Raw genomic sequence first — 25,356 nt, 5'->3', positions numbered from 1 at the left:
AGACTCTCATAAATGCTTTTCAATTATAGTGACAGGTGGGACCACAGAGCATCTAAAATATCCCTGGAGACCTATTCATGTTTCATGTTGCTCTGTGTATATCCTGAGTATATATCCTTTGTAGCCTTTTGTCAGAGTGACAACTGGCAACAACAAGGATTTCTGGGACACATGAACCTTAAATAAATTATGTATCTTAGGGCTGTCTCAAATATAATAAGGCTTCTGACTTTGCAAAGTTGCTATGCTTAAACATGAATCTTTCTTCATAGAACTTTGATGTGGCAAAACCAGAGTTGACTCCTGTTGTTTGAATTGTAGAATAAGGGTTATGTTAATGTTGTGTCTAATCTTTTTTGAGCAACATAATTATATTTTCTAGTGCATTTACTCAATGGCATGTGTTTTTCTTTCCCCATAACAAGAACAATCATCTGTTAAAACACTTACAATGTTCCCAGGTACTATGCGCTAAATAAACATTAGGGATAGAAATACAAGTAAAAATAAAGACATTCCTTACCCTCAAGGATCTTACATTTTAAAGAGGGAAGGTAACACATAAAAGGGATTCATGGGAAATGGGTAGCAAAGTCTAGAGAATAAAAAAATGTCTTGTCTGGTTCTTTCTTCAAAATGGAAGTGTCAGAAATAACTCACCAACAGGATCAAAGTGGGAGCAGGGTGGAAGAAATCTTTTTTGTGAGATGTGGAATATTTATTTATGTAGTACTATATTTATGAAAATGAAAAAATGAAATTGTTTTTTAAAAAATGTTCCTCTACTCAAACAGCCCTAAGAGAATAGAAGGCTGGCTTCAATATATTTTGCCATTTGCAGATGATGTCATAAAAGAGAGAGAAAAGGATTTTTTTTTCCTGAGAACAATAAATGAAACAGTATGGAATTATTGAGATGAGTAAGCACTTGTACTTTGTCCTTCAATATTTGTTGTGTCATACCTTATTAATGATACTTTGATCAGGGAGTTCAAAGAAAAATGAACTCAACCCATTAAATATGCTTGGGGTACCTTATCAATTGAGCAATCAGTACTCGGTAGTCAAGATATTTACAGAATATCTCATGGATGAGGACAATGAAATGTTTTGATAGGCTTGGTTCTATTAGCCCAGTAATTGAAGGATTCTTATATTATTAGAGATGTTGCTTTTATCTCAAGGTTGAATCCTATTTAGTGTCTGACGTAAGAAGAAATTGCAGAGATGCTTTCTGTGCAAAGAGTAAATATAGGACTAAATCTCAAGAGGATAATTTCCACTTGAATGAAGGAAAAAATGCCCTTGAAACTATCACTGCCTAGGTAGCTGGGACAATAAGAATGTAGGGAGAAAAAAAGATACTCCCATTCTCCTCCCACAGCATAAAGTGCAATTTCATTCTCAAAGTTAATTACTTTGTTGCGGTTTTTAATAGCAATAACTACAACATTGTAACACACACACACACACACACACACACACACACACACACACACACACACATATATATATATAGACTTAGAAAAGACTTAAAAACTCCATTTAACATGATAACTGACCAGGATTCCAGGGGACCAGTGATGAAAACTGCTCATAAAAACATGTTAAATTCAAGTGGCAGAAAAAGCCATCTATTTTTGGACATGAGCAATGCAAGAATTTGTTTTATCTAACTAACTACATATGTTTGTTACCAGGACTTTGATTTTTTCCCCCTCAGCATAAGAAGTGAAAGAACAGTAAACACTTGATAATTTATGAATATTTGTATATATATACACTTATATTTCAATTATAGTATAGTGTATAATAAAATTTTGTAATCAGGTAATTATGTGTACATATGTAAACATATATGCATAAAGATATATGTAATATCTATTTTTTAAGCAGACTACATAAAGCATAGTACCAATATATAGTTAAACCCTCGTGGAATTTTTCTAGTGGAGGTCTCTAGTTAGTTAGAGTATAATTCAGGTTGATGGCACTAAACTGAAGAATAGTAACATAAGTATATGCTTCACTTGAAGTAAAACCAACATATAAAAATTCAAAACTTAGGAAATTATTGATGATTTTTACATCGAGAAAATATTATTTGTTAAAAAACAAACTCAGTTTACTCTGAGTTCTCCTATTTCTACAACATCACTAACATCTATTCTTTTCTCTTTGATCATATGACTATCAACTTAATTCAGGATCTGGTCACTATTTGCCTGATCTCTTGCAATAGCCCCTTAATTGGTCTTCCTGTGTAGAGCCTCTTTCCTCTTCAATCCATGCTCCACAAAGCTGTCAGAACAATAGTCATAAAGCAAAGCACAGGTCTTGCCATTAAATTCTTCTACTCAAAAATTTAGGATCAAATATAAATATCTGTTGACATTTAAAACTGTTGACAATATGGCTTCTATCTATACTTTGCTCCCTTTCAGTTACTTCAGCTTCAAGCAAACTGAAATATTTTCTGTTCTCAGTACATAACATTCCAACTTTTACTGACATGTCCTTACATAGTCTGTCTCACTCTCCCTTTCTTTCTCTTAACTTTCTTCTTTTAGGACCTCTTCTTGTTATTAAGTCATATCCAACTCCTTGTGACTCGATGGACTATACCATCCATAGGCTTTTCTTGGCAAAGATACTGGAATGGTTTGCCATTTTCTTGTTCAACTCACTTCACAGATGAAGAAATTGAGGCAAATGGAATTAAATGATTTGCCTAGGATCAAAAATGAAGATTTAAATACAGGAGTTCTGGGGAAAATCAATGTCAAATCCATTAATCCTTCTATTGCACCCTAGTATATAAGACATTATGTGATTAAATATCATACTGAATTGCCAAAACAATTAATCTTATGGGAGTTTAGAAGACAGAGAGATCAGATGATCCAGAATAATCCAAAAAGATATTACCTTCCCTCCTCATATCCACTGTCTTTTCCCCCCTACATATTTTCTTCTCCTAAATAAGGATTCAGGAAGAAACTTTTTTTTAACATAGGAAATAATTTTTTTTAATTTTGATTTATTCTATTTTTAATATAAAAAATAAAACAAGCATCTCCATAGCATAGTATAATTTTGATTACACCATGAAACTACAAGCCTATTATGTACAACTATTATGTATAACAGCTATTCTTTTTTTTAAAAAATATAATAAAATTATCATGTACATTTCTTTTTTTCCTCTCCTCCCCCCACCCTATAGATGGCTATCATTAGACAAAAATTATATGTATAGTGTGTGTATTTATATATATATGTATATATATGTGGTTTTTTTTCTTTTTTTTAATTTAAATTTTATTTTATTTAATAATAACTTTGTATTGACAGAATCCATGCCAGGGTAATTTTTTACAACATTATCCCTTGCACTCGCTTATGTTTCGTTTTTTTCCCCTCCCTCCCTCCACCCCCCCCAAGATGGCAAGCAGTCCTATATATGTTAAATATGTTGCAGTAATATATATATATTGAGATTATTTTATACATCTATATATCAGTTCTTCCTCTGATTCCAATATTCATATTCCTTCATATGCTCTTTGTACTTAATTTGGTCATTTATAATAGCCAAAATGAATTATTCACTCAAAGTTATTCTTTTTTAATTAAAGCTTTTTATTTTCAAAACATATGCATGAATAATTTTTCAATACTAACTCTTGTAAAACCTTTTATTCCAATTTTCCACTCCTTCCCTCCCTATACCTTCCCCTAGATGGCAAGTAATCCAATATAGTTTAAACATGGTAAAAAAAAATGTTAAATCTAATATATGCATACAGATTTATATAATTATTTTGCTGCAAAAGAAAAATTAAATCAAAAAAGGAAAAATGAGAAAAAATAAAATGCAAGCAAACAACAACAGAAAGAATGAAAATGCTATGTTTTCATCCACACTTGGTTCCCACACAGTCCTCTCTGTGATGAAAGATCTCTTAATCACAAGATCATTGGAACTGGTTTGAATCATCTCATTGTTGTAAAGAGCCGTGTCCTTCAGAAATGATCATTGTATAATTTTGTTGCTGCCATGTACAGTTATCTCCTGGTTCTGCTCATTTCACTTAACATCAATTCACTTAAGTTTCTCCAGGTCTCTCTGAAATCATCCTGCTGGTCGTTTCTTAGGAAAAAAAATAGTATTACAAAACATTCATTTACCATAACTTAGTCATTCTCCAACTGATGGTAATCCACTCAGTTTTCAGTTTCTTGCCACTATAAAGAGGGCTGCCACAAACATTATCAATGGTATTCTTAAAACAATATTCTAAAACAATTAGATAATTTTATGGTTGGTAATTTTGCTTATTTTAGTTATACATATTAGCATACAGTGCATTTTAAGATGACATTTTAAGATGACAAATTTACTATATACAATGTTCTCTTGATTTTACTCATTTCACTCTTCATTATTTCATGCAAGTCTATCCATGTTTTTTTTTCCTGAAATTAAGCAGCTCATCATTTCTTATAGGACAGTAATATTCTATCATAGTCATATACAACTTGTTCAGCTATTTCCCAATTTATGGGCCTGCTCTCAATTTCCAATTCTTTGCCACCACAAAGAGAGCTGCTTTAAATATTTTAGAATATTCAGGTTCTTTTATTTTTTCTCTAATCATCTCTGGAAAGAGATCTAATAATATTTTCGGGGCAAAGAATACACCGTTTTAGAACTCTTTGGGAATAATTCCAGATTGCTCTTTAAAATGGTTGGATCAATTCACAATTCCATCAATAACAAATTAGTGTACCAATTTTTCTACATCCTTACCAACTTGGCACATTTTTTCATTTGATTATAAATTGTTTTGATTTCTTTATCTAAAAATTGCCTATACATATCCTTTGTATATTTATCAGTTGGGGAAAGACTTATATTCTTATGAGAATGACTTTTAATGGAAGCATTTCAGTTGAGAAATATTCAAGGGCCAGGTAACCCCTTTTAGTGCTCTTCAAAGGACACATATGTGCAAGAAATATTTTCTCTTCTACGAAAGGACAGGTCACAATCAGCTTCCTTTTTCAGCTTAATTAGTACAATATGAAGGTTTGATTTCCTTAGGCTGGTCTCTTTTAGAGGAGCTAGTAATTATGTTGATGTTCTTTAAAACAACATAAGATGCTCAGTTGACTCATTGGTTTTGGTGGAGACTGAAGATCAACAGCAATTTTCCATTACTGAGAAATAGCTAAAGAGTAGCTAGAATTAGATAATTTTATGGTTGGTAATTTTGCTTATTTTAGTTATACATATTAGCGTACAGTGCATTTTAAGATGACATGCCATGTAGCCTAGACTGCTCAATATTGTACATTGCACTAATTTCCTAATTTCCTTGCAATGTGGCATTCTGAGTTACTGAAATGACAATTCTAATAACAAAATGTGGAAGCCAAAGGATTGAATGGCTATTTTTACTAAAATTATCCAATGCTGATTCAAAACAGTTTTCGCTCCCCAGGGTTTTATTTCCAAATTATACAAATAGGAGAGAAGAGGCAAAAGGAGATAGAAATCCAATGTATAACACAAATGGGTGATGATATACCAAAAGTCTGATAATATAAAAAAAATTATTACTTTCAGTTGCATTTGTGAGATTGTAGTTTATATTGTTCTTTTATGCATTTTGAGTTTTGCAAGAAAGACTCCATTTGTTTTAAAAAGAATGTCATTCAAAGAGAAGATCTAACTCAGGTCCAATTGATCAGTATTGGACAGAAGCAGCTACACCCAGAGAAGGAACACTGGGAAATGAATGTAAACTGTTTGCATTTTTGTTTTTCTTCCCCGGATTATTTTTACCTTCTGAATCCAATTCTCCCTGTGCAACAAGAGAACTGTTCGGTTCTGCACACATATATTGTATCTAGGATATACTATAACATATTTAACATGCATAAGACTGCTTGCATCTAGGGGAGGGGGTGGAAGGAGGGAAGGGAAAAGTCGGAACAGAAGTGAGTGCAAGGGATAATGTTGTAAAAAATTACCCAGGCATATGTTCTGTCAATAAAAAGTTATATAAAAAAGAAAATAAATCAATCTCTCTCTCTCTCTCTCTCTCTCTCTCTCTCTCTCTCTCTCTCTCTCTCTCTGTATGTGTGTGTATGTATGTATATATATATATATATATATATATATATATATATGAAACAATTGTATCATTAAGGAAGACAATGTGGGAATTTGTCTATGTCCAAATTCTTTCTGCATATTAACTCTCTTTAAAAAAAGGTAGATACCATTCTTCATCATCAATCCCCTATAATTATCCAATACAATCTCAGAAGGCTCTGCCACAGGTCAAACACAAATAGTCTTTGAATATTAGGAATGGAAATGTCTCTAGATTTGTCCATCTCACATTTTTTTTGGTCAACTGTGAGTGTGATTTGCTTGTAGAGCACAACCCTAGATGCACACTCACCATGTTGATCAGTACTATGCCAGAGTGTCCCTTGTCTCGCAATGGATACTAAAGTTTTTCAGACCTTGAGAATGTCATTCTACAATTTCTTCTGACCTCCAAGGAGTGCTTGCTTTGCACTAATTCTTTAGAAAATAGTTTTTTAGGTAAATTTACATTTGGCATTCAGATACTTGACGATTCCACTAGAGTTGCATTTTTTGTGATAGAGATTGAATGTTTGGCAGTTCCAGTGAAGAGAAGACTTTGGTGACTTTAGTGAAGAGAAAATCCAGAGGTTACATGATAGTGGTCTTCAAGTATTTGAAGGATTCTAAAGCAGAAAAGAGACTTTTTCTACTGGGTTCCAGAGAGTAAAACAAGATGCAAAATGTAAAATTTCCAAGAAGACAAATTCAGGCTTGATGATAGGAAAGAAACTTCTGAACAAGAGCTGCCCTAAAGTGGAATGGGCTACCTCTGGGTGTAATGGGCTTCCTTTCACTGGAAGTCTTCAAGAAATGGTTGGATGACCATTTGTTGAGTATGTTGTAGTAGGGATTATTTCTAAGGACTAAATGGACACTGAGGTCCTTTCCAACCCTCAAACTCTTGGTTCTGGGCGATTTTTGTCACACTTGAACTGTTACTTTTCTACCCTGCATGAGACACTCTATCTGCAGAATCTGGATATTTTCATCCTATGCCCCTCATGCCTGAAATTCTCTCCTTTCTCATTTCTTTCCCTTGATTTTTTCAAGTCTCAGCTAAACTTACACTTTCTAAAAGAAGCCTTTCTTAATTCCTCTTAATCTTAATGCCTTCTTACTGCTTCTTATCTCCAACTTAACCCATAATCAGTCTTGTTTGTACATAGTTGTTTGCATACTATCTCCTGTGAGCAGTCTGTGAGTACTGTGAGAGCATGAACCTGTTTTTCGGGGGGCTTGGGAGGAATTTCCTTTCATTCTAGTGCTTAACTCAGTGCTTGGCATACTGTAGACTTGTTGAGCGATCCAATATCCATTTTTAAATTTTAAAAAATCAATATAAATTAAGATTTTTGCTAAAATCATAAAATATAAGCAGTAAGTGGAATTATGAGTAATTTATTTAAAATTGATACAGATTAAAGTAAGATTTAAGAAAATATACAATGCAATATTTATCTTATTAATCCTTAATAATTTGCTACTAAATTCAATCCTTTCTTGCTAGACTGGAGGATAGTGCTTATTTTTTAAATTATTCTTTGTTTCTATGATATATACATTCTTCATTGAATTGTCTATCCAATGACTATAGATGTTTTCTCTCCTTAGGTATTTCTTGTAAGGAAGATCAAGGGTTCAGATGCTGGACAACTTTATGCCATGAAGGTTCTTAAGAAAGCTACCTTAAAAGGTAACAATTATGAAAATGAAATGATATATTCAATTGTTTACTGCTGTGAATTCTACTTTGCTTGTTGTCTATGGGAAGTGTATAGTATATTAAATCTTGGAAACTTTTAGTCAGTCACAAAAGCAATATATACATTTCTGGCATGCTACTCCTCGTTGGGTGTAAACAGTATTAAAAACAAGTTTGTGGATGTTGAAAAGATTTTCTAATCATTTCGGTCATTTTCAGAAAACATTTTTATGGACTATCCTCACCTTATCCTCTCATATTCAGTTGTAAGGTAATATTTTTAGAAATAAGCAAAACTTAGGAGGCAAAAAGGCAAGTTGTTGTGATTATAAGTTACTATAAATCAGCTTTACCATCACCCATCAGTAACTTGCTCAGTGTAAGATGAAATAGGTTTCATCAGTTCTGTTATTCTCCTTTCTAATGCCTATTACTGTGTTCTGGAAATGTAACTCAACCACATTAATTCAGATTTATTTATTCTTTATGTGATTGTATAAGCATTTTATCACTAAATGTTAACCCAATATCTACAACATTTAAGATACTGTTAAGCCTATGAGTTGTCCAAAGTAGACTATAATTTATCCTGTGCCCTGAAGAGCCTTACCACCAAATTGAGGAAATTTCCTCCAAAGCAAAAAGTCCAATATAAAAATAAGCCTTAATCGGAACAGAACAGTAGGTGGTTCCACAAGGAAGAAGCAACTAGCAAGTAGACAACCTCAAATTTCAGATAAGTAGTAAGAGGAGAAGAAAGGAAAAGGAAAGAAGTTTCTAAAAGTGGAATTTCTTTTTTTTTTCTTTTTGGTTTATTTTATTACTTTTGTTTTTTAATATAGTATCATTCCCCAGTGCACCCTAGAATTCCATTGAACTCTCTCTTGTAACACAGAAAAACAATTGAGCAAAACCAATTTATCACATTATTCATATCTCAGAGAAAACACAATATTCAACAACTGTAGCTTTTCTTCTTCTACCTAATTAAGAATCATGTGTTTTAATATCATCTCTGGAGGAAATTGTTTTTCTAGAGATTTGTATCAGACAGCCCTTTTTGCTTTGACATTGACAGGAATATGCTGATCACAAATCAGAAAATAGCCCTCCAGATAACTATAGAAAAAAGCAAGGAAACATAGCAGAATCCAAACTTGTATCAGAAGTCTGGAAGATAGTAGGAATGATATAGTAAATGAAGGAAAGAAGGGTAACTGTTGAAACTACCCAGGAGATTCAAGGCTTTTTCTATAGAAAGCAAAAGTGAAATCTCTAAGAAAAAAACACCTTCTAGTATTCTATAAAGAAAAGAGATCAAGTACTAATCATATCAAGGTGCTGTCAATTACATTTCTTTCTACGAGCAATCAAGGCAGCCGTATCCCAACTTGACATGAACAATCAGGAGATATGCTGTCTTTCAGGGTCAAAAATCTAAGATCTTACAGAAAATTTCCAGAGACTTCTCAGAATGAATAATAAATCCAGTGGCTACCTGGTGATTCATTTTGGGGAAAATGACACTATCAGAAGTAACTTAGGACATTTCCAGATTATGTAGACCTGGGCAAAGAAACTAAAAATTTTAGGTACCCACATGATGTTACTTCATGGTTGATTAATGAAGGCAGGGGTTTCAGAAGAGAGAGCTCTATATGATAATCACAATAATAATTCATATTGTGTAGCACTTTAAGATTTGCAAAGTTCATTTCTAACAACAGTACTGTGCATAAGTTATTCACCATTTGGTAGGTAAGAGAATGAAGCCCTAAGTAGTATTGTATCCATAAACGCAACTGGCTATATGAAAACTGTGTTCTCTTAATCTAAGTCTAATGCTTTATCCAATTTACCATGCTGAACATAAGTGAATAGCTTATTAAGAAGGTTTTGTCGAATTGGACTTGGATTTCTGTACCTTGGCTTAATATATAGGAATAAGAGATTTTTGGCCAGAAGTAGATTATATTTAATAAGAAAATATTTGCCTAAATATTTATAAGCCAAATCAAGAAATTTTAAGTGAAAATGAAGTGGGGGAGATAAGCTCGCTACATATGCACTAAACCAAATGTTATTTTTTAATTTAATTTTTGTTACATTTTAAGTTCTGAACTATCTGATTTTCTATCCCACACCAGAGAAGACCATCATTTGACACAGATATACAAATAAATGTAAAACTGTGTTATGCATTCTTCTTTTTATCAATTCTTTCTCTGGAAATAGATAGCATCTTTCTTCCTAATTCCTATGCAGTTGAGTATTTATAATATTCAGCATACTTTGGTTCTTGAAGCTATTTATCAAATATTATTGTTGTTACTATATACATTGTTCTCGTTTCTGATTTCATTCTTAATTATTTTACACAAGTTTTTCCATATTTTTCTAAAATTAACCAGCACATAATTTCTTATTATTCAATTGTATTATATCACAATCATATACAACAGCTTATTTAGCCATTCCCCAACTGAGGAGCATTCCCTCAGTTTCCAGTTTTTTGCCACCATAAAGAAATCTGTTAAGAATATTTTAGGACATATAGGTTATTTTCCTCACCTTGGGAAATAGACCTAATAGTGGTGTTGCTGGGTCAAAAGATATACACAATTTTAGAACTCTTTGGGAATAATTCCACATTGCTCTCCAAAATGATTGGATAAGTTCACAGTTCTATCAACAGTGTATAAATTGTCCTAAATTTCCTGTATCTGTTCCAACATTTGTCCTTTTCCCTTTGTCATTTTATCCAACCTAATAGATATGAGATGATATTTCTTTTTTTTTTAACTTTATTTATTTTTATTTTTTAAAATAACTTTTTAGTGACAGAACCCATGCCAGGGTAATTTTTTTTACAACATTATCCCTTGCACTCTCTTCTGTTCCAATTTTTCTCCTCCCTCCCTCCACCCCCTCTCCCAGATGGCAAGCAGTCCTATACATGTTAAATAGGTTACAGTATATCCTAGATACAATATATGTGTGCCGAACCGAACAGTTCTCTTGTTGCACAGGGAGAATTGGATTCAGAAGGTAAAATTAACCCGGGAAGGAAAATGAAAATGCAAACAGTTTACATTCATTTCCCAGGTCCTTTCTTTGGGTGTAGCTGCTTCTGTCCATCCTTGATCAATTGAAACTAAGTTAGAATGAGATGATATTTCAAAGTTGTTTTAATGTGCACCTCTCTAATCAATAATGATCCCAATTATTTTTGTGTGACTATAGTATGATTTCTTCATCAAAAACTTATCTGTTCATATCCTTTGAGGATTTATCGATTGAGGAACAAATACTATTGATAATAAAAAGGACAACATGGGAATTAATCAGAAGAGAGGTGCTGTAATTGACAGGAGATGCTAACCCCCCAAAAAGAAAGGCAGCATTAATATTCATAACTTAAGATGGCTTTACATAAACAGGCAATTAATTCATAAAGTGAATTAGAAATCTCACACATGATACAAAGGGACAAAACCTCATAACCATTGCTAAAATTTGGTAGAATGAGATTCATGACCATAGGAGATAAATCATTATATATTTTTAAAAAGAAACTGACTAGATTTTTAAAGATATATAAGTAATATCTTATATCAGATAAAGCTACTATGAGAAGAACCACAAACTAGAAGAGAAAGCATGGCAAAAAACCTTTGAGTGAAAATCGATGAATGGAAAAACAGCAGATAAATAGAGTGTCTCAAAATTTTTCATGCAGTTTTAAGCTATTAAATTGAAAAGATTTAGTAAAATTACAATAAGTAAAAAGTAAAGCTACTTGAAGTATTAAAACTTGTAAGTAGTATGCATGTAGTTTTGTATTATTGTAGTAGTTAACAGAGCACCAATTCAGAAAGAGAAAATGGATGATGAATTCAGATAATAATTCCAATACTGATGTGTGATATGTGGCAGTAATAGGAAACTTCAGCTATTTAAATTTCTGAAGATGTATCTACTAAAACAAAGAAAGCATCTTAAGAATTATTGCTTTTCTTTGACAATGATTTTATTCACTAAATGACAAAGGAAATGAAGGAAGTAACTCTTCTATAGTTGATTCTTATTAATAAAGATGGTCTTATTTCAGAAGAAATCTGTGATTCTGTCTAATTCTGAAAGTGTTTTCACCTGCTTCAGAGAAGTGGAATAAAAGCAAAACCTTTCCCAAAGAAATTAGAAAGTTTCTCATTCTTTCCCATGCCTTTTATTCCACCAAGGATAATATTTTGTTAAGATTAAAAGTTCTGATTTTATCAGGGATGCTGAGAATTCAATCATAGATTTCTCACACTCTAGTAGTCTATGAGAATTCTTTACTTAAGACTTATCACATAATTCCATGAGCAGTGTGCTCAGACTTTATAATTTAGTTATTATAATGTAGGAGCTCTATATGAACTGTCTGAAAAATGAATTTCAGTTCCCAGGTTAATTGAATTATGCTTCTTTAAAAGTTAAACTCAGTAGTAAATGACATAATTGCATTTTTTATCTTGTGAGTTTTTAATTGGCTCACCATGAAGGAAGAATTGGAGTTTTTGTTGTTCTTTAATCTAATTGGAATTTAGAATATTGAGTTAATCTTAAATTAAGATGAAATGTTTATGGAAACTTTAACAAGGTGAGGCATGGGTGTTTTTGGTGAAGCTTGAGTATATGAATAAGTGACTTACAACTCATATCAAAATGACTGCATAATGTGTTTCTTTTTTTCTATGTGTTTTGATATTTATATACATTATATCAAATTTTGGAAGCTAACTCCATTCATCTCCATTAACTATATTCCCCCAAATCTTGAGACCCTCTTACCTCTAAAAGACTAAAATAATGTCAGTTGAATATTCACTCAAATTTAAGAAGCACTGGCAAATGTCCCCCTTTTTTAGAGGGATATGTGTCTCTGTAAATGGAAGAAGGAAATATAAATAGTTCTTAGGTGGTATGTTTCAATGGGTTTTAAGAAAAGATTTGGAATTATAGTATTAGTGTACATGGTGACATTTTATGAATAACATTTAAAGATATTCACTTAATGATGACTGCATACAAACAATATTAACTTTAATCTAGCAAAATCTAATTCTAATTATGACAGAGAATTGAGTAGAAATGCATTAGGACTCAACACAATTGGCTTCAACTTTGGCCATGTGAACCTGTCTGAAAACCTAATTTTCTACACTTGTAGCATTAGAAGGCTAAAATAGATAACATCTAGATTTGAAATTCTTTGAATTTAATTATTTAAATAGTCTAACTTAGTTTATCTGGATGATAACTAATTGTGTTGCCCTTCATCATCCTCATGATATTCTGAAAATAGTTCGGATTACATTTAAAAGACAATTAGGTGACACAATGTATAGAACAGTGTTCGTGGAGTCAAGAACCTGAGTTCAAATCCAGCTTCATAAACTCACCAGCTGAATGACCCTGGGCAAGTCATATTGTCTCTCTCTGCCTGAATTTCCCCGTCTATAAAATCAGAATAATGATAGCACCAATCTCCCAGGGTGGTTGTGAGATTAAAATGTTTAAATGTTTTACAAATTTCAAAGAATTACATATATTTTGGCTATTATTATTAAGAAGTGATGAAACAACTAAGGCCAAAGAGATGTCACTTGTTTAAGGTAATACAGTAAGTACATAGCAGAGATAGATTTTAAAATTAAGTCCAGTGATTTCGAATTCAGTTTTTCCCATACCAGGCTGTTTCTCTGTCATATGAGGACTTGGGAAGAAAGTGAAAACAGTATGTTGCTATTCTGCTTAAAAACAGTTTGAAAAACTGGAAATAAAGACATCAAGAGGAAATATGGGAAATTTAAACAGAAAAGTTATTTTTGGAAAGTCAAATGAAAAAAGCAGCTTTTTAAAGACTTAATTTTAAAACTCCAGATTGTTTCTCCCAAAACATTGATGATTATCATGTGTGCCGAAGTGAAAATTGTTGTCAGTGGGATTCCATATAACTTTTGGCACAAAGGATAATAGCTTGTGACAGCTCTATTTTATCTTTAAATGAGTTTAGAATCGTTACTTTCCTGCCCCCTCCTTTTTAAATGGTTGGCAAATCATTCCTAAAGGAAATGTCAAATGCTTGAGGACAGCTGCAAGGGTGGCACTCTGGTAGATAGCACACCCCTTCCTCTGTTTCTCCCAACATTCTCTCCAACTGCCAATAAAGTGACTTTGCCTATTACTCAGTTCCTTAAAAAAAATTCTTTTAAATTGTCCAACTTCCTTGAGGTTGTAAAATCCATATTTTCATTACTCAGTATTGAATTGTAAGAGGTCAAAATGCCTTTGTAATGGATTCCACAGGACCCAGATTGTTATATTGTAATAGAACATAATTGTTATAATGGAATGCGATTGTTATGTTGTACTTTTGTTAGGTTGAATAAATTTCCAGAAAATATATTCTCCTGTAATAGGAGCCAGATGATATGGACTAACAGCTAATCTCTCAGTAGTTGATTAACAAGGGAAAAAAAACTTTAAACAGAACAGGTGAATGAGGGAGAAGAAGTAAACTCACCTTTACCCCAAACCCTTATCTCTCAAAGCTTCTCTAGCTTTTGTGAGAAATTTGTGAGTTTAAGTGAATTTTCAGATAGGGTATTTGAATTGGAAAGAGGAGAGGAAGTTGACAGGAAAATTGCTACCTTAAAAAATTATCTGAATAAGAACCCCACCTCTGAGAGAGAATAAATTGATAGGGATTTATTTCATCCTCATTCTCATAGATTCAAAGAATGATAGAAATGAACATAAAATCAAGCTAGCCTAATTGCTCTATTTTAGAGACAAGGAAACCTGAGCTTCAAAGAGAATAAGTGACTTGCCCAAACTAATATATGGAGTAAGTAAAAAAATCTTAGCCCCTTCTTCAAAATCACCAATTGGGAGGAGATATATTTATCATTGTGCTGAAACACCAACAAAAACACCTTCCTTTTTTGTTGTTGTTGTTGATTACATAGATACTTAGGTTTTTCCAGTATAATAACAAAACAAAACAAAACACTTTTCTTTAAGTTATAGTCATTTCTCTATACTTCCTTTATGACAGAACTTCTAGAAATAATACATATCCCCCCCTTAATTTCTTACCTTTATGCATCACTGTGCTGAAACCCCTCTCCCAAGTCAATAAAGCACGCTCTCTCTCGCGCGCTCTCTCTCTCTCTCTCTCTCTCTCTCTCTCTCTCTCTCTCTCTCTCTCTCTCTCTTCCTCCTTCCCTCCCCCTCCTTCTTTTCCTCCCTCCTCCTCCTCTGTCCCCCTCTCTCCCTCCTTCCTTCCTTTCCCCCTCCCTTCCTACTTCCCCCCTTCCCTCCCTTCCCCTCTTTTCCTCTTTCCCTCTCTCCCTCCCCCTGGTTTCCTTTGACTTTTCTACAGCTTTAATTCTATTGCCTAATTCCTTTTTTCTCTGGACACTCTTATACCTCCATTTGTTTGACACTTCTCTTTCCTGCTTTTCCTTCTACCTCTCTCAAATCCACTGACTCACTATTCTCTAGTTACCTCAAGGCTTTGTCTTTCAGCTTCAGCCATTTTTTCCTCCTCTATTCTTTCTCAAGCAACTTGATCTACTCTTGTGCCTCATTTATCACCTTTTTGCAAATGACTTCCAAAATTACTGAGCCAGTCCCAATATATATTCTAAGATCATAGTTTTTGAGCTAGGAACTAATCTTAAAGGGCATTTAACTCCCTCATTTCACAGATAAGGAAACTGAGACCCACTACTCATCAAAATCCATTAAGTGACAGAGCCATGATTCCATCCCACATCCTTTGATGCCAGTCCTTCTGCTCTAAAACACTTCTCCTTATCTCAGCTAAAGTCCAATCTGATAGCTCTACCTGTTCTAGGGATCCTCAAACTTTTTAAATAGGGGGCCAGTTCACTGTGCCTCAGACTGTTGGAAGGCCGGACTATAATAAAAACAAAAACTTTGTTTTGTGGGCCTTTAAATAAAGAAACTTCATAGCCCTGGGTGAGGGGGATAATCATCCTCAGCTGCCACATCTGGCCCACGGCCATAGTTTGAGGACCCCCAACAGGCACTTCTACCTGAGAGTTCTGTCACTACCTCAAAATAAACATACAAAACTAAACTCATCAGCTCCACTCCCCAACCTGCCACTCCTCCAAACTTTACTATTTTCAATGATGATATCACAAAACTTTCAGTCACCTAAGCAGGAAACTGAATCATCTTTTATTCTTTTTTTCTCTAACATCTGTCATATTGTCAGTTGCCAAGTTCCATTGCTTTTGCCTCCAAAAATGTCTCACATCTCTCCTCTCTTTCCACTCTCATTTCCATCACCCTAGTCCATCACTTCTTGCCTAGACTTTTAATAGCCTTCAACTAGTGTAAGGGAGACTCCCCTCCCAGAAATGTTTCTTTTATACCTATTGAATAAGTATCCTGAACTTGAAATAGTCTATCTCTGAATAAAATATTTCTTCACAGATTTTATATAATGATTTATAATCTTGCAGGTCTTTCTTTGAAAACAAGATTGTAAGCTTAATAAGTATGCATAACAAAAAAAATTGTTCATAGTGAAGAAATGTCTATTAAAAAACAAATTTGCAAATCATTGTTTATCCAAATGAGAATTAGCCCAATCAGATAGTTTCACTGCATTAGTTAGCTATAACAGTTGCTAATGTTAAATCACACATGTGCACCACTATTAAGCAAAAAAGATGCATACCCAGAGGGGAAATGAATAGGGCTAGAATTTTGACATTCTAGAATTATGGGGAAAGACATATGAAACATATGGATGTTATAAGCAGAGGATGCAGCTTGTAATAAAAAAAAATTTGTGGATTCAGAAATCCTGGGTTCAAACACCACCTCAAAACTAAGCACCTGAATGACTTGGGGCAAGCAGATTAATGTCATTGAGTTTCAATTTTCTCAGTTGTATATATAGTCCAAGATACCTTTTAACTCTCTGATTATGACCATCAGAATGATAATATCACCTTTCTTTGCATCCTATTAATTTCAAACATGAACTTAAGGTATGACAAAGAAGTAAATGTAGTTTTCTCAGGACTACCTTAGCCCATACTTGCTGGGTTGTTTTGGAGCACCTATTTAAACATCAATAACAAAAATATCAATCGAGTCTTTGAACTTTTTTATTCTCAGGAGAGAAGGAGGTCATATGTCCTTTGAGCCCTTCTCCAAATGTTGGCAAAGATACAGGAGAGGTTTGCCATTTCCTTCTCCACTGAATTAAAGCAAACCGAGATTAAGTGATTTGCCCAGGATCACACAGCTAGTAAATAACTGAGGTCAGATTTGAATTCAGATTTCTGACTCCAGGCCCAGTGTTCTAAATCCACTGAGCCATCTAGCTGCCTCACTTTACATTGTATCATATATATTAGACACTCAATAAATCCCAAATTGAATAGAATTAAAGCAAAATAAAAGAAGTACACTCATGAATAAGACAGAGAAAATATTTATTTCACAAAATTATCATGTATATGGAATTTCCTATAATCAAATCAGTGAAGAATTGTTTCTATGAGCCATCCACATAGAAAATAAAAAAATATTTTCTCATGTGTATTAGTATTCATTATACTATATTGCATATGTATAATATATAATATATTTATTAAAATATAATAAATTGTTTATATTATTTTTATTTTCAGTTATCTTTCATTCTAACATCATTTTTTCCTGGCAATCACAAATTTGTTAAAACTAAAATCAATCTGGGTATCATTTAGGCAGGAACCAATCAGATAAACTGATTTGCCTGTGGTCACACAGGAACTAAATGTCAGCACGGGTTTTGAACCCAGGTCCTCTGATTCCAAGTCAAGCTAATTTTCCATTGCACCATGCTGACAGCTTTACAATTGAAATGTGACAGCTAGTTTGTGCTGAGTAAAATGGAGGGGAATGGTAATTGCTCTGATGAAACTCACTCCTCTCCAGTCATTCTGAGTCTTTACTAGACAGTTAGAAGTCAAGTCACAAATGTTTGTCAATGACTGTAACTGGAGAAAAACTATAGAAATGCATTGGGTAAACATGAAGTCCTTCCTAGATCCATAAAAATTATTTTCCCCAGAAAACTGCATCCTTCTCATAAGAAGTAAAGCTCTGCTCCTGTCTGTCTCTGTCAGCAAATACACAAGAATGTTGAAGTTTATATGATGATATTATAGGAACATAAGTAACATATTTGGTATCTATTACATAGTCGTGTCAAAATAGCACAACATTTGCACCATTTGATATCATTTGGTATCGAGCTTCAGCTTGTTATGTGTAGCATCACTCTATTTGTCTCTACCTGTTTTTTATACTGAGACTGCATATGAAAGACAATTCACTCAAAAAACAATATTAAATTATCTTGTTAGTTTGAGGCAAACCATCTTAAATTTGTTTTGTTAGCTCTTTCGTCCCAAAGAAAATCTCAGAATTGAATGAAACCTCAACTTATCTGTGGCATAAGTTCATATTTGAATAGAGTTTTAAGCTCTTAAAATAAGAATAACATCAATCTGTAAGTAGCATTTATTTATACCTCTTTATGTAAGTTGGAAGCATTAACTATTCCTGTTGATATACATGGTTCTCTGTAAAGATTTTGTATTACTTATCATATCTGAAAGCTAAAGGAAAGACCACTACAGACAGTGATTCTGTGGAATATGTTTCATGCTAAGATAAAGAATGTATAAAATTCTAAGTAGGCTTAAAAGAGAGATAAATTTGGGGATAATGAATCAGCTGAAAATCTCATCTCATACTTTACGAAGTAAATAGGGGCCATTCTCTATGAGTTCCCTCTTTTTTATTCTCTTTTCAAAACTCCTTGATATCATCTTCTATTTTTATTTCCTTAACTCCAAATTCTGATAAATATGTGGGCCTTCTCCTTGCCAAGGGCAGCCATGTAGCCTCAATCGCATCTCCTTTCACCTTCTCTAGCAGATGGCCCCTATTCTCATCCCCTTTCTCACTAATCATTAATGTCTTCCTAGTTAATGTTCTTTTCCTGCTGCCTTCAAACATGTCCATCTCCTCCTTACTTCAAAGCCTCATTATAGCCTACCATCCCTACAGACGAGGGTTATTTCCATCCTCTCTCTCTCTCTCTCTCTCTCTCTCTCTGCCAAACTACTTGAAAAAGCTATCTCATTTATTGCCTTCATTTCCTATCATCCCAATCCCTTTTAAGCAATCTGGCTTCCAACTCCACAACTCAGTTGAAGTTGTCCTTTCCAAATTGATCTCTTAATTGCTAATTTTAATGGCCTTTTTTTTTTCAATCTTCATCCTTCTTATTTTTACTGTTCAGGTTATTGTTGAATACCTTCTCATCTTAAATACTCTCTCCTCTGTTTGGTTTTGGTCTTGGTGGTTTTCTTGTGTTTTTTTGTTTGTTTGTTTTAACGTTACTTACTTTTGGTTCCCTTCCTATCATTCTAATTGTTCCATTTCAGTCTCCTTTACAGGATCCATAACACATCTGTGAGTGTGTTACAAGAGTCAGTTTGTCTTATGATTTTATCTCTTCCAACTCTAGTGACTTCATTATTAACCATACTCTTAATTATCTCTATGCAGATGACTCACAGATATAATGTATTCTTCAAACCTGAGTTGCATTTCTGAGATCTAACCTCCTGTCACCAATTCCCTAATGGATATTTCCAATTGGATGTCCTGTAGATATTTCACACTAAACTCATCTTTTCCCCAAAACCTGACCCTCTATAGAACTTCCCTGTTTCTTTTAAGGGTACCATTGTTCTTCCATTCACCAGATTTTCAAATTCTCCATTATCTCACATCAAACCCCTTCTTTTCACTCTCACAGTCAACATCTTATTTCAGATCTTCATCTCCTTTTACCCATAATTGCATTAGTCTCTTAATTAGTCTGTCTGCCTCAAATCTCTCCCCCTCTCTAATTCATCTCATCATTGACAAAATGGCTTCTAAATCTGACCGTCATTTTGTCTACTGTAGAAGACATTTCAGAGGCTCTTCATTGCCTCCAGAATAAAAAATAAACTCCTTTATTTAGAATAGAAATTCTTTCCTAATCTACTCCCAACTTATTTCTCCAATATTATACATTTCTACTTTTATCATACTCTGCAATTGAACAAAATGATCTTTGAGTGTTCCTCTCAGCATGCCATTCCCTATCTCTCTGCTTTTGATAGCATCCACCCCATGCATTCTCTCCTCACCTCACAGATTTGAGAATCTTTTTCCTTCAGGACTCAGCTCAAACATAACTTAATACATGAAGCAACTTTTGAGCTCTCTAGCTCCAGATGTTCCTTTCCCCAAATTACCTTGAATTTATTTAACATATATTCTTTCTTATGTATATATTATGTCCCTGATTGAATTGAAGGCAGAAATTGTTTTTTCTTTTCTTTCTTTTTTGTCTGTGAAGAGCAGAAGATTTTTATCTTAGTATCCCAAGTGTTTTTAAGTGCTTGGTAAATAGTAGGTGCTTAATAAGTGTTGGTTGATCACTCACTCTTCTAGAGTTTGCATTCCACTAAATTCTAAAAGTATTTAAACTAAGTAACTTGCAGATTTTCAAATATTATTTATTGCTGAAAAAAGAAATGAGAAATCTCTTAATGCTTATTTCTGCTAGGATGGTAAATGAGATTAATATTTTGTTGATTAAATATTAGTTTATTTCCTTTCTTTTACTTTGAGTACTGAACAGCTACTATATATAGCCTTGGTTCTTGGATGTTGAACAATAGAACCAGTTATCCAACATTATTTTTTGTTGATATTTAAATTTCTCAAAGCTGAAAAATAATTTGTGAAGTAAATTTTCATTCAGAAACCTAAGAATTAATCTTGAATAGGATACAATTTTGCCTTTCTTTAAAATGAAGTCTTGAAAAATAAATGCTTTATCAGATTTTGCAATGACATGATTTAAAGAGATTCCAGATAAAGGGCATAATTCTAGCCAGCCAACCAGAAATTCTAAAGCTGTACTAGTAATTTGCATGAGTCTATAACTATGATCCTCAGGCTATTCTCAGTGTAAAAAAGTTGTAGAATCATAACCTCCTCAAATAGCGAGCATTTATTAAATTCTTACTATATGCTGGATATAGGAAAAAAGTCTATATGACAATAGGGACCCATATGCTACACTACCAGACCTAAACTACTGATTTACAATATTTGTGGCCAGTAACTACTATCAAGAAATGCTTGCTTAAAAAAAAACAGACAACTATATTTATGATTCACATTCAGTTTGATATGTCTGGTTTCATAAAGGGAAAAAAAAACAAGGGGTCAGAGTGGATAACAAGCGAATGTGAATCAGCAACAGCAGCCTTCTTAATGATTAATGCATATTGGCCGCAGGGGAAAAAATTTAATAATTGAACATTAGACTAGATCTACAAATACTGGGATAATGATGACAGGTCCAGTGAGAGGTATTCAGGAAAGTAGTTCACAGCACTTGAAGACGTAGTACTGAGGGAGCATGTTCCTTTCAAAAGGAAAAAAAAAGTGTTTACTAATTAAATTTGCAGGATTCATCATATCAGCTAAAATGAGTAGCCAAAATGCCTTCATGGTTTCCTGGCCAAAAAAATGTGCTCTTACACTAGAATGAAACTCATAGTTACTTCTACATTTGTCACATCCACTGAGGACCACTGCAATGCGCCATTATTATCTGGGACCTGTGTTGAAGGATAGATGAAAGTCACAGCTGCTGCAGAAGGTAGCAACTTGCTTTATTGGATAAAGTAAACTGTGAATATCACATCACCCCAATCCTGCACATCTTGGGCTAGAAGCTGATAAAGATTGTTAGCTCAAATTAAGCTCTTTCATCCACATATTTAAGGTCTGCCATTAGAAGAGAAGCTCAAAATTGACTGGAATTTTTCTCTTTTCACTTTTCAAACAGAACAGCTCATTATAATGTAACCTTAACATGTCAAATAACAGAAAAGATGCATGTTGCATGAAGGCCAGAAATTAAAGAATTTCTCAGCAACCCAGAATTTTATTTCTGGAAGGAATTTTAGGGTTTACCTAGCCCAGTACCTTCCTTTTAAAATCAACAGAATTGGGGCAGCTAGCTGGTATAGCGCATAGAGCACTAGCCCTTAAGTCAGGAGGATCTGAGTTCAAATCTGACCTCAGACACTTAACACTTCCTGGTGGTGTGACCCTGGGCAAGTCATTTAACCCCAATTGCCTCCACAAAAAAAAATGTAAATCAACAGAATCTTTATTGCCAATATTTCCATTTAAGTCTATTTTAACAAATATCTATCTCAGCTATTCATAGATATCAAGAAATTTTAAAAATGGAATATCACAAGTCTATATGTCATCATTCCCTCTGATTTGGTAATAATGGGAAAAGGAAAAATATCTTCTTTAATTTCATTAGAATAAATATTCAGTAAGTACCTAGTATGTACAAGATTCCATGCTGAGAATTACAAAAATTACATATTCCCTCTCTCATGGAGCTTATATTTTTGCTATAGATATAGATTAAATATATACAAAATAATCTGAAGAATTAGTAGTATAACTGGAGATATCAGGAAAGACTTTGGGGTAGGAAGTGGCTTCCAAGTTGACCTAATATCTTAATTTGTTCACCTAAAATCAAGGATGATAAGTACAAGGAACTCAGCTGCCAAGGTAGATGGCTTATGCAAATTAAGCATCAATTGCTTCTCTTTTTGTATAACTGAAAATAAAATATTTGTTCTCTAAATATGCTTCATTCTCAATTGAATTCTATTTACATGATATTATAATTCAAATAATAGATCTGTTGTCTTAGCTATCTATCCTTAGATATTTCATTGGAAGTCAAGCATACCACAAAATCTAAATATTGAGAATATGAGTTTTGCTGCTCTTCCCCCAAAAAAGCTATAATAAGTGACACACAGGTCTTTTTGATGAGAAATCTCAGAAAAAGCTAGCTTTTCATTTGAGAGCATGTCATGGCTGTATTTACTATAGATCGCGTGTATATATGCAGCTAATCTTACAGATCTGAGAGGATCATTTCATAAAAGCTTCCCCTTTGGTGTGATGACTTTATCAATATTCCATTCAAATGACAGGACTTATTTCTTTGATTTTTTTTAATGTTCTCTTAAATATAACAGCTGGTAAGATGTATTTTCTTTATTTTAAGCTATCTCTTTAGCATGTCTATTTGTTCTTATCATCAGTAGTATAACTGAGGGGAGGACATTATGGATTTATTTGGGAGTAAGCTTGACACAATCAATAAACCAGTATTTTTTAAGAATTTGCCAAGTGCCAGTGTGCCAGGCAATGAGTATAGAAATAGAGTTCAGAAGATTTGGATTGAATTTGAAACAAATCATTTCATCTCTGGGTGGGTCGTGTAACTTCTAGAAAAAAAAATAATTTAAGTTTTATAGGCTTTTAAGTTTTACAAAAAAATTTTATAAATATTACCTCAAGTGAATCTCATAACTACCCTGTTAGATGGGTGCTGTTATCCCCATTTTATAAATGAAGAATTGAGACCAAGAGAGTAATTGACTTGCCCAGAGCCACAGTTTCTGAGAGTCTGAGACAAAATGTAGATATCTATGTCTTCTTGATGCCATCCAATTACCATCCAATTCCATCTACTACACTATGTGTATATGTCTATAACATAAAATGTATGAATATCAGTCTAATCATAGATTCATTTATTTATTGGAATGTATAATATATTCCTCCTCCCATTAGATTGTAAGGTCTATAATTTTTTTTATATCTACAACCATAAAACTCATGTGTCTACACATTTATACTGAATTAGTAGATATGGCATTGAATAATTTCCCCAAAAGAAGAAAACCATAAATCCCTGATATATTCATATACTAGAACTATCAACAGAAATATTTTAACATATTTATTCTAGTGTAAAACCCAAACTAAATTCAGTCTATATGATCCCCATTATGTTTTAGAATGTACTTGAATAATCTTAATATTAAGGGCTGAAAATACAATGCAAAAGCAAAGCTCTACAGGTATAATTTAAATGAGGTTAAAATATCAGTATCCGATTACAAGGACAATAGTTACCCGGAAAGTTACCTCTCATTTGACCCATTCTGGCCACTTAAGTTGGAGGTGAGAAGAGACTTCATTGCAGAGCTGCAGGGCATGTTCTCCAATAATATTATTTAGTACCAATTTGCTGTCATTAGAAAAAAGTACAAAATTGTTGAAGAGATAGACTTCCTGTCTAATAGGTATTTCGGATATGATTTCCACCATAAGGAAAGGCTGCCTGAGTCACTAAAGAACCCACTTATTTAGGACAACTATTCAAATGTCTGAGAGAAGATGATATTCTTTATTTAATTTTAACTGGATTCTATGTCAGCAAGTTGCTCACTGAGACTTTTTATTGAATATATATATAAGATACTGGATTTTGCAAGATATCTTGATTACTGAAAAGGACAAGAAAAATACATTTGCAAAAGAATACATAGATAAAGTGAATAAGAAGAACCATAGCCTTTCAAATAAAATATGTTTAAAGCTTTTTATTTTCAAAACATATGCATTGATGGTTTTCAACATTTACTCTTCCAAAACCTTGTATTCCAAACTTTTTTCTTTCTCCTTCCCTCCCCCCCATCCCTTTCCCCAGATGGCTAGTAATCCAATATATGTTAAATATGCAATTTTTCTATACATATTTCCACAATCAAATAAAATACTGAAGAGAAACATAATAGTATTCTCAGGACCAGATAGAAAACTGACCCTCAAATGATTGGAATGAGAGGACATGTTTGAAGGAAGAGCAAAGACAGGAAGGCTTTTGCATGTGACTGTTTTTAGAGTTTTTAGGCTTATAACTAAGGAATTATAAATAAAACAACTGAATTATGAAACAATTAGATAGGGTGACAGGGCTTTTACCTGACAGAAAGTTGGATTTCTTGAATTTTACCTCATAAAGTAATGATAAGTTATTGTCCTTAAAGAATTCATGATTCAAAGCATCAAAAATATAAGTTAGGAGAAGAAAAAGAAAGATGTGAGAAGCTAGAGAAGAAACTATAGGCCAGTAGGAGAAAAGAAGTTAGGGAAAGAGACAGACAAAAGAAGCAGACAAGTAATCAAGACACAAGAAGCTAAAGACAAGACAAAGTGATGGAAGAAGCTACTTCTAGCTGAGACAGCTAACACTTCAGTTGCTTTTCTAGGAGCCTGTTGATTGGAAAAGAATTGCTTTGCTGATCAGCTGGGAAAAGTATAGGGTCAGATATCTATTGTGTTAATTGGAGGAAAGCTGAAGTCTGCTGCTATGTACAGAGCTGTCTGATTTCTAATGTCATCTACAATTTGAAAATGTAGAAACTTCTCA

At 33.3% G+C, this 25,356-nt stretch overlaps 1 protein-coding gene across 2 annotated transcripts in view; it reads left to right on the top strand.

Annotated features, from left to right (window-relative positions):
* The window catches only part of RPS6KA2 (ribosomal protein S6 kinase A2), a 525,834-nt gene that overhangs the window by 370,931 nt on the left and 129,547 nt on the right, over positions 1-25,356 (top strand). For both annotated transcript variants that reach the window (XM_051998093.1, XM_051998094.1), the window contains one exon: positions 7,778-7,859. In XM_051998093.1, coding sequence (XP_051854053.1) covers positions 7,778-7,859 — 82 coding nt within the window. The remainder of the gene's footprint in view (positions 1-7,777; positions 7,860-25,356) is intronic.

Source organism: Antechinus flavipes, chromosome 4 (assembly GCF_016432865.1).
Source record: "Antechinus flavipes isolate AdamAnt ecotype Samford, QLD, Australia chromosome 4, AdamAnt_v2, whole genome shotgun sequence".
Taxonomy (NCBI): domain Eukaryota; kingdom Metazoa; phylum Chordata; class Mammalia; order Dasyuromorphia; family Dasyuridae; genus Antechinus; species Antechinus flavipes.
This window is presented reverse-complemented; position numbering and strand designations above follow the sequence as displayed.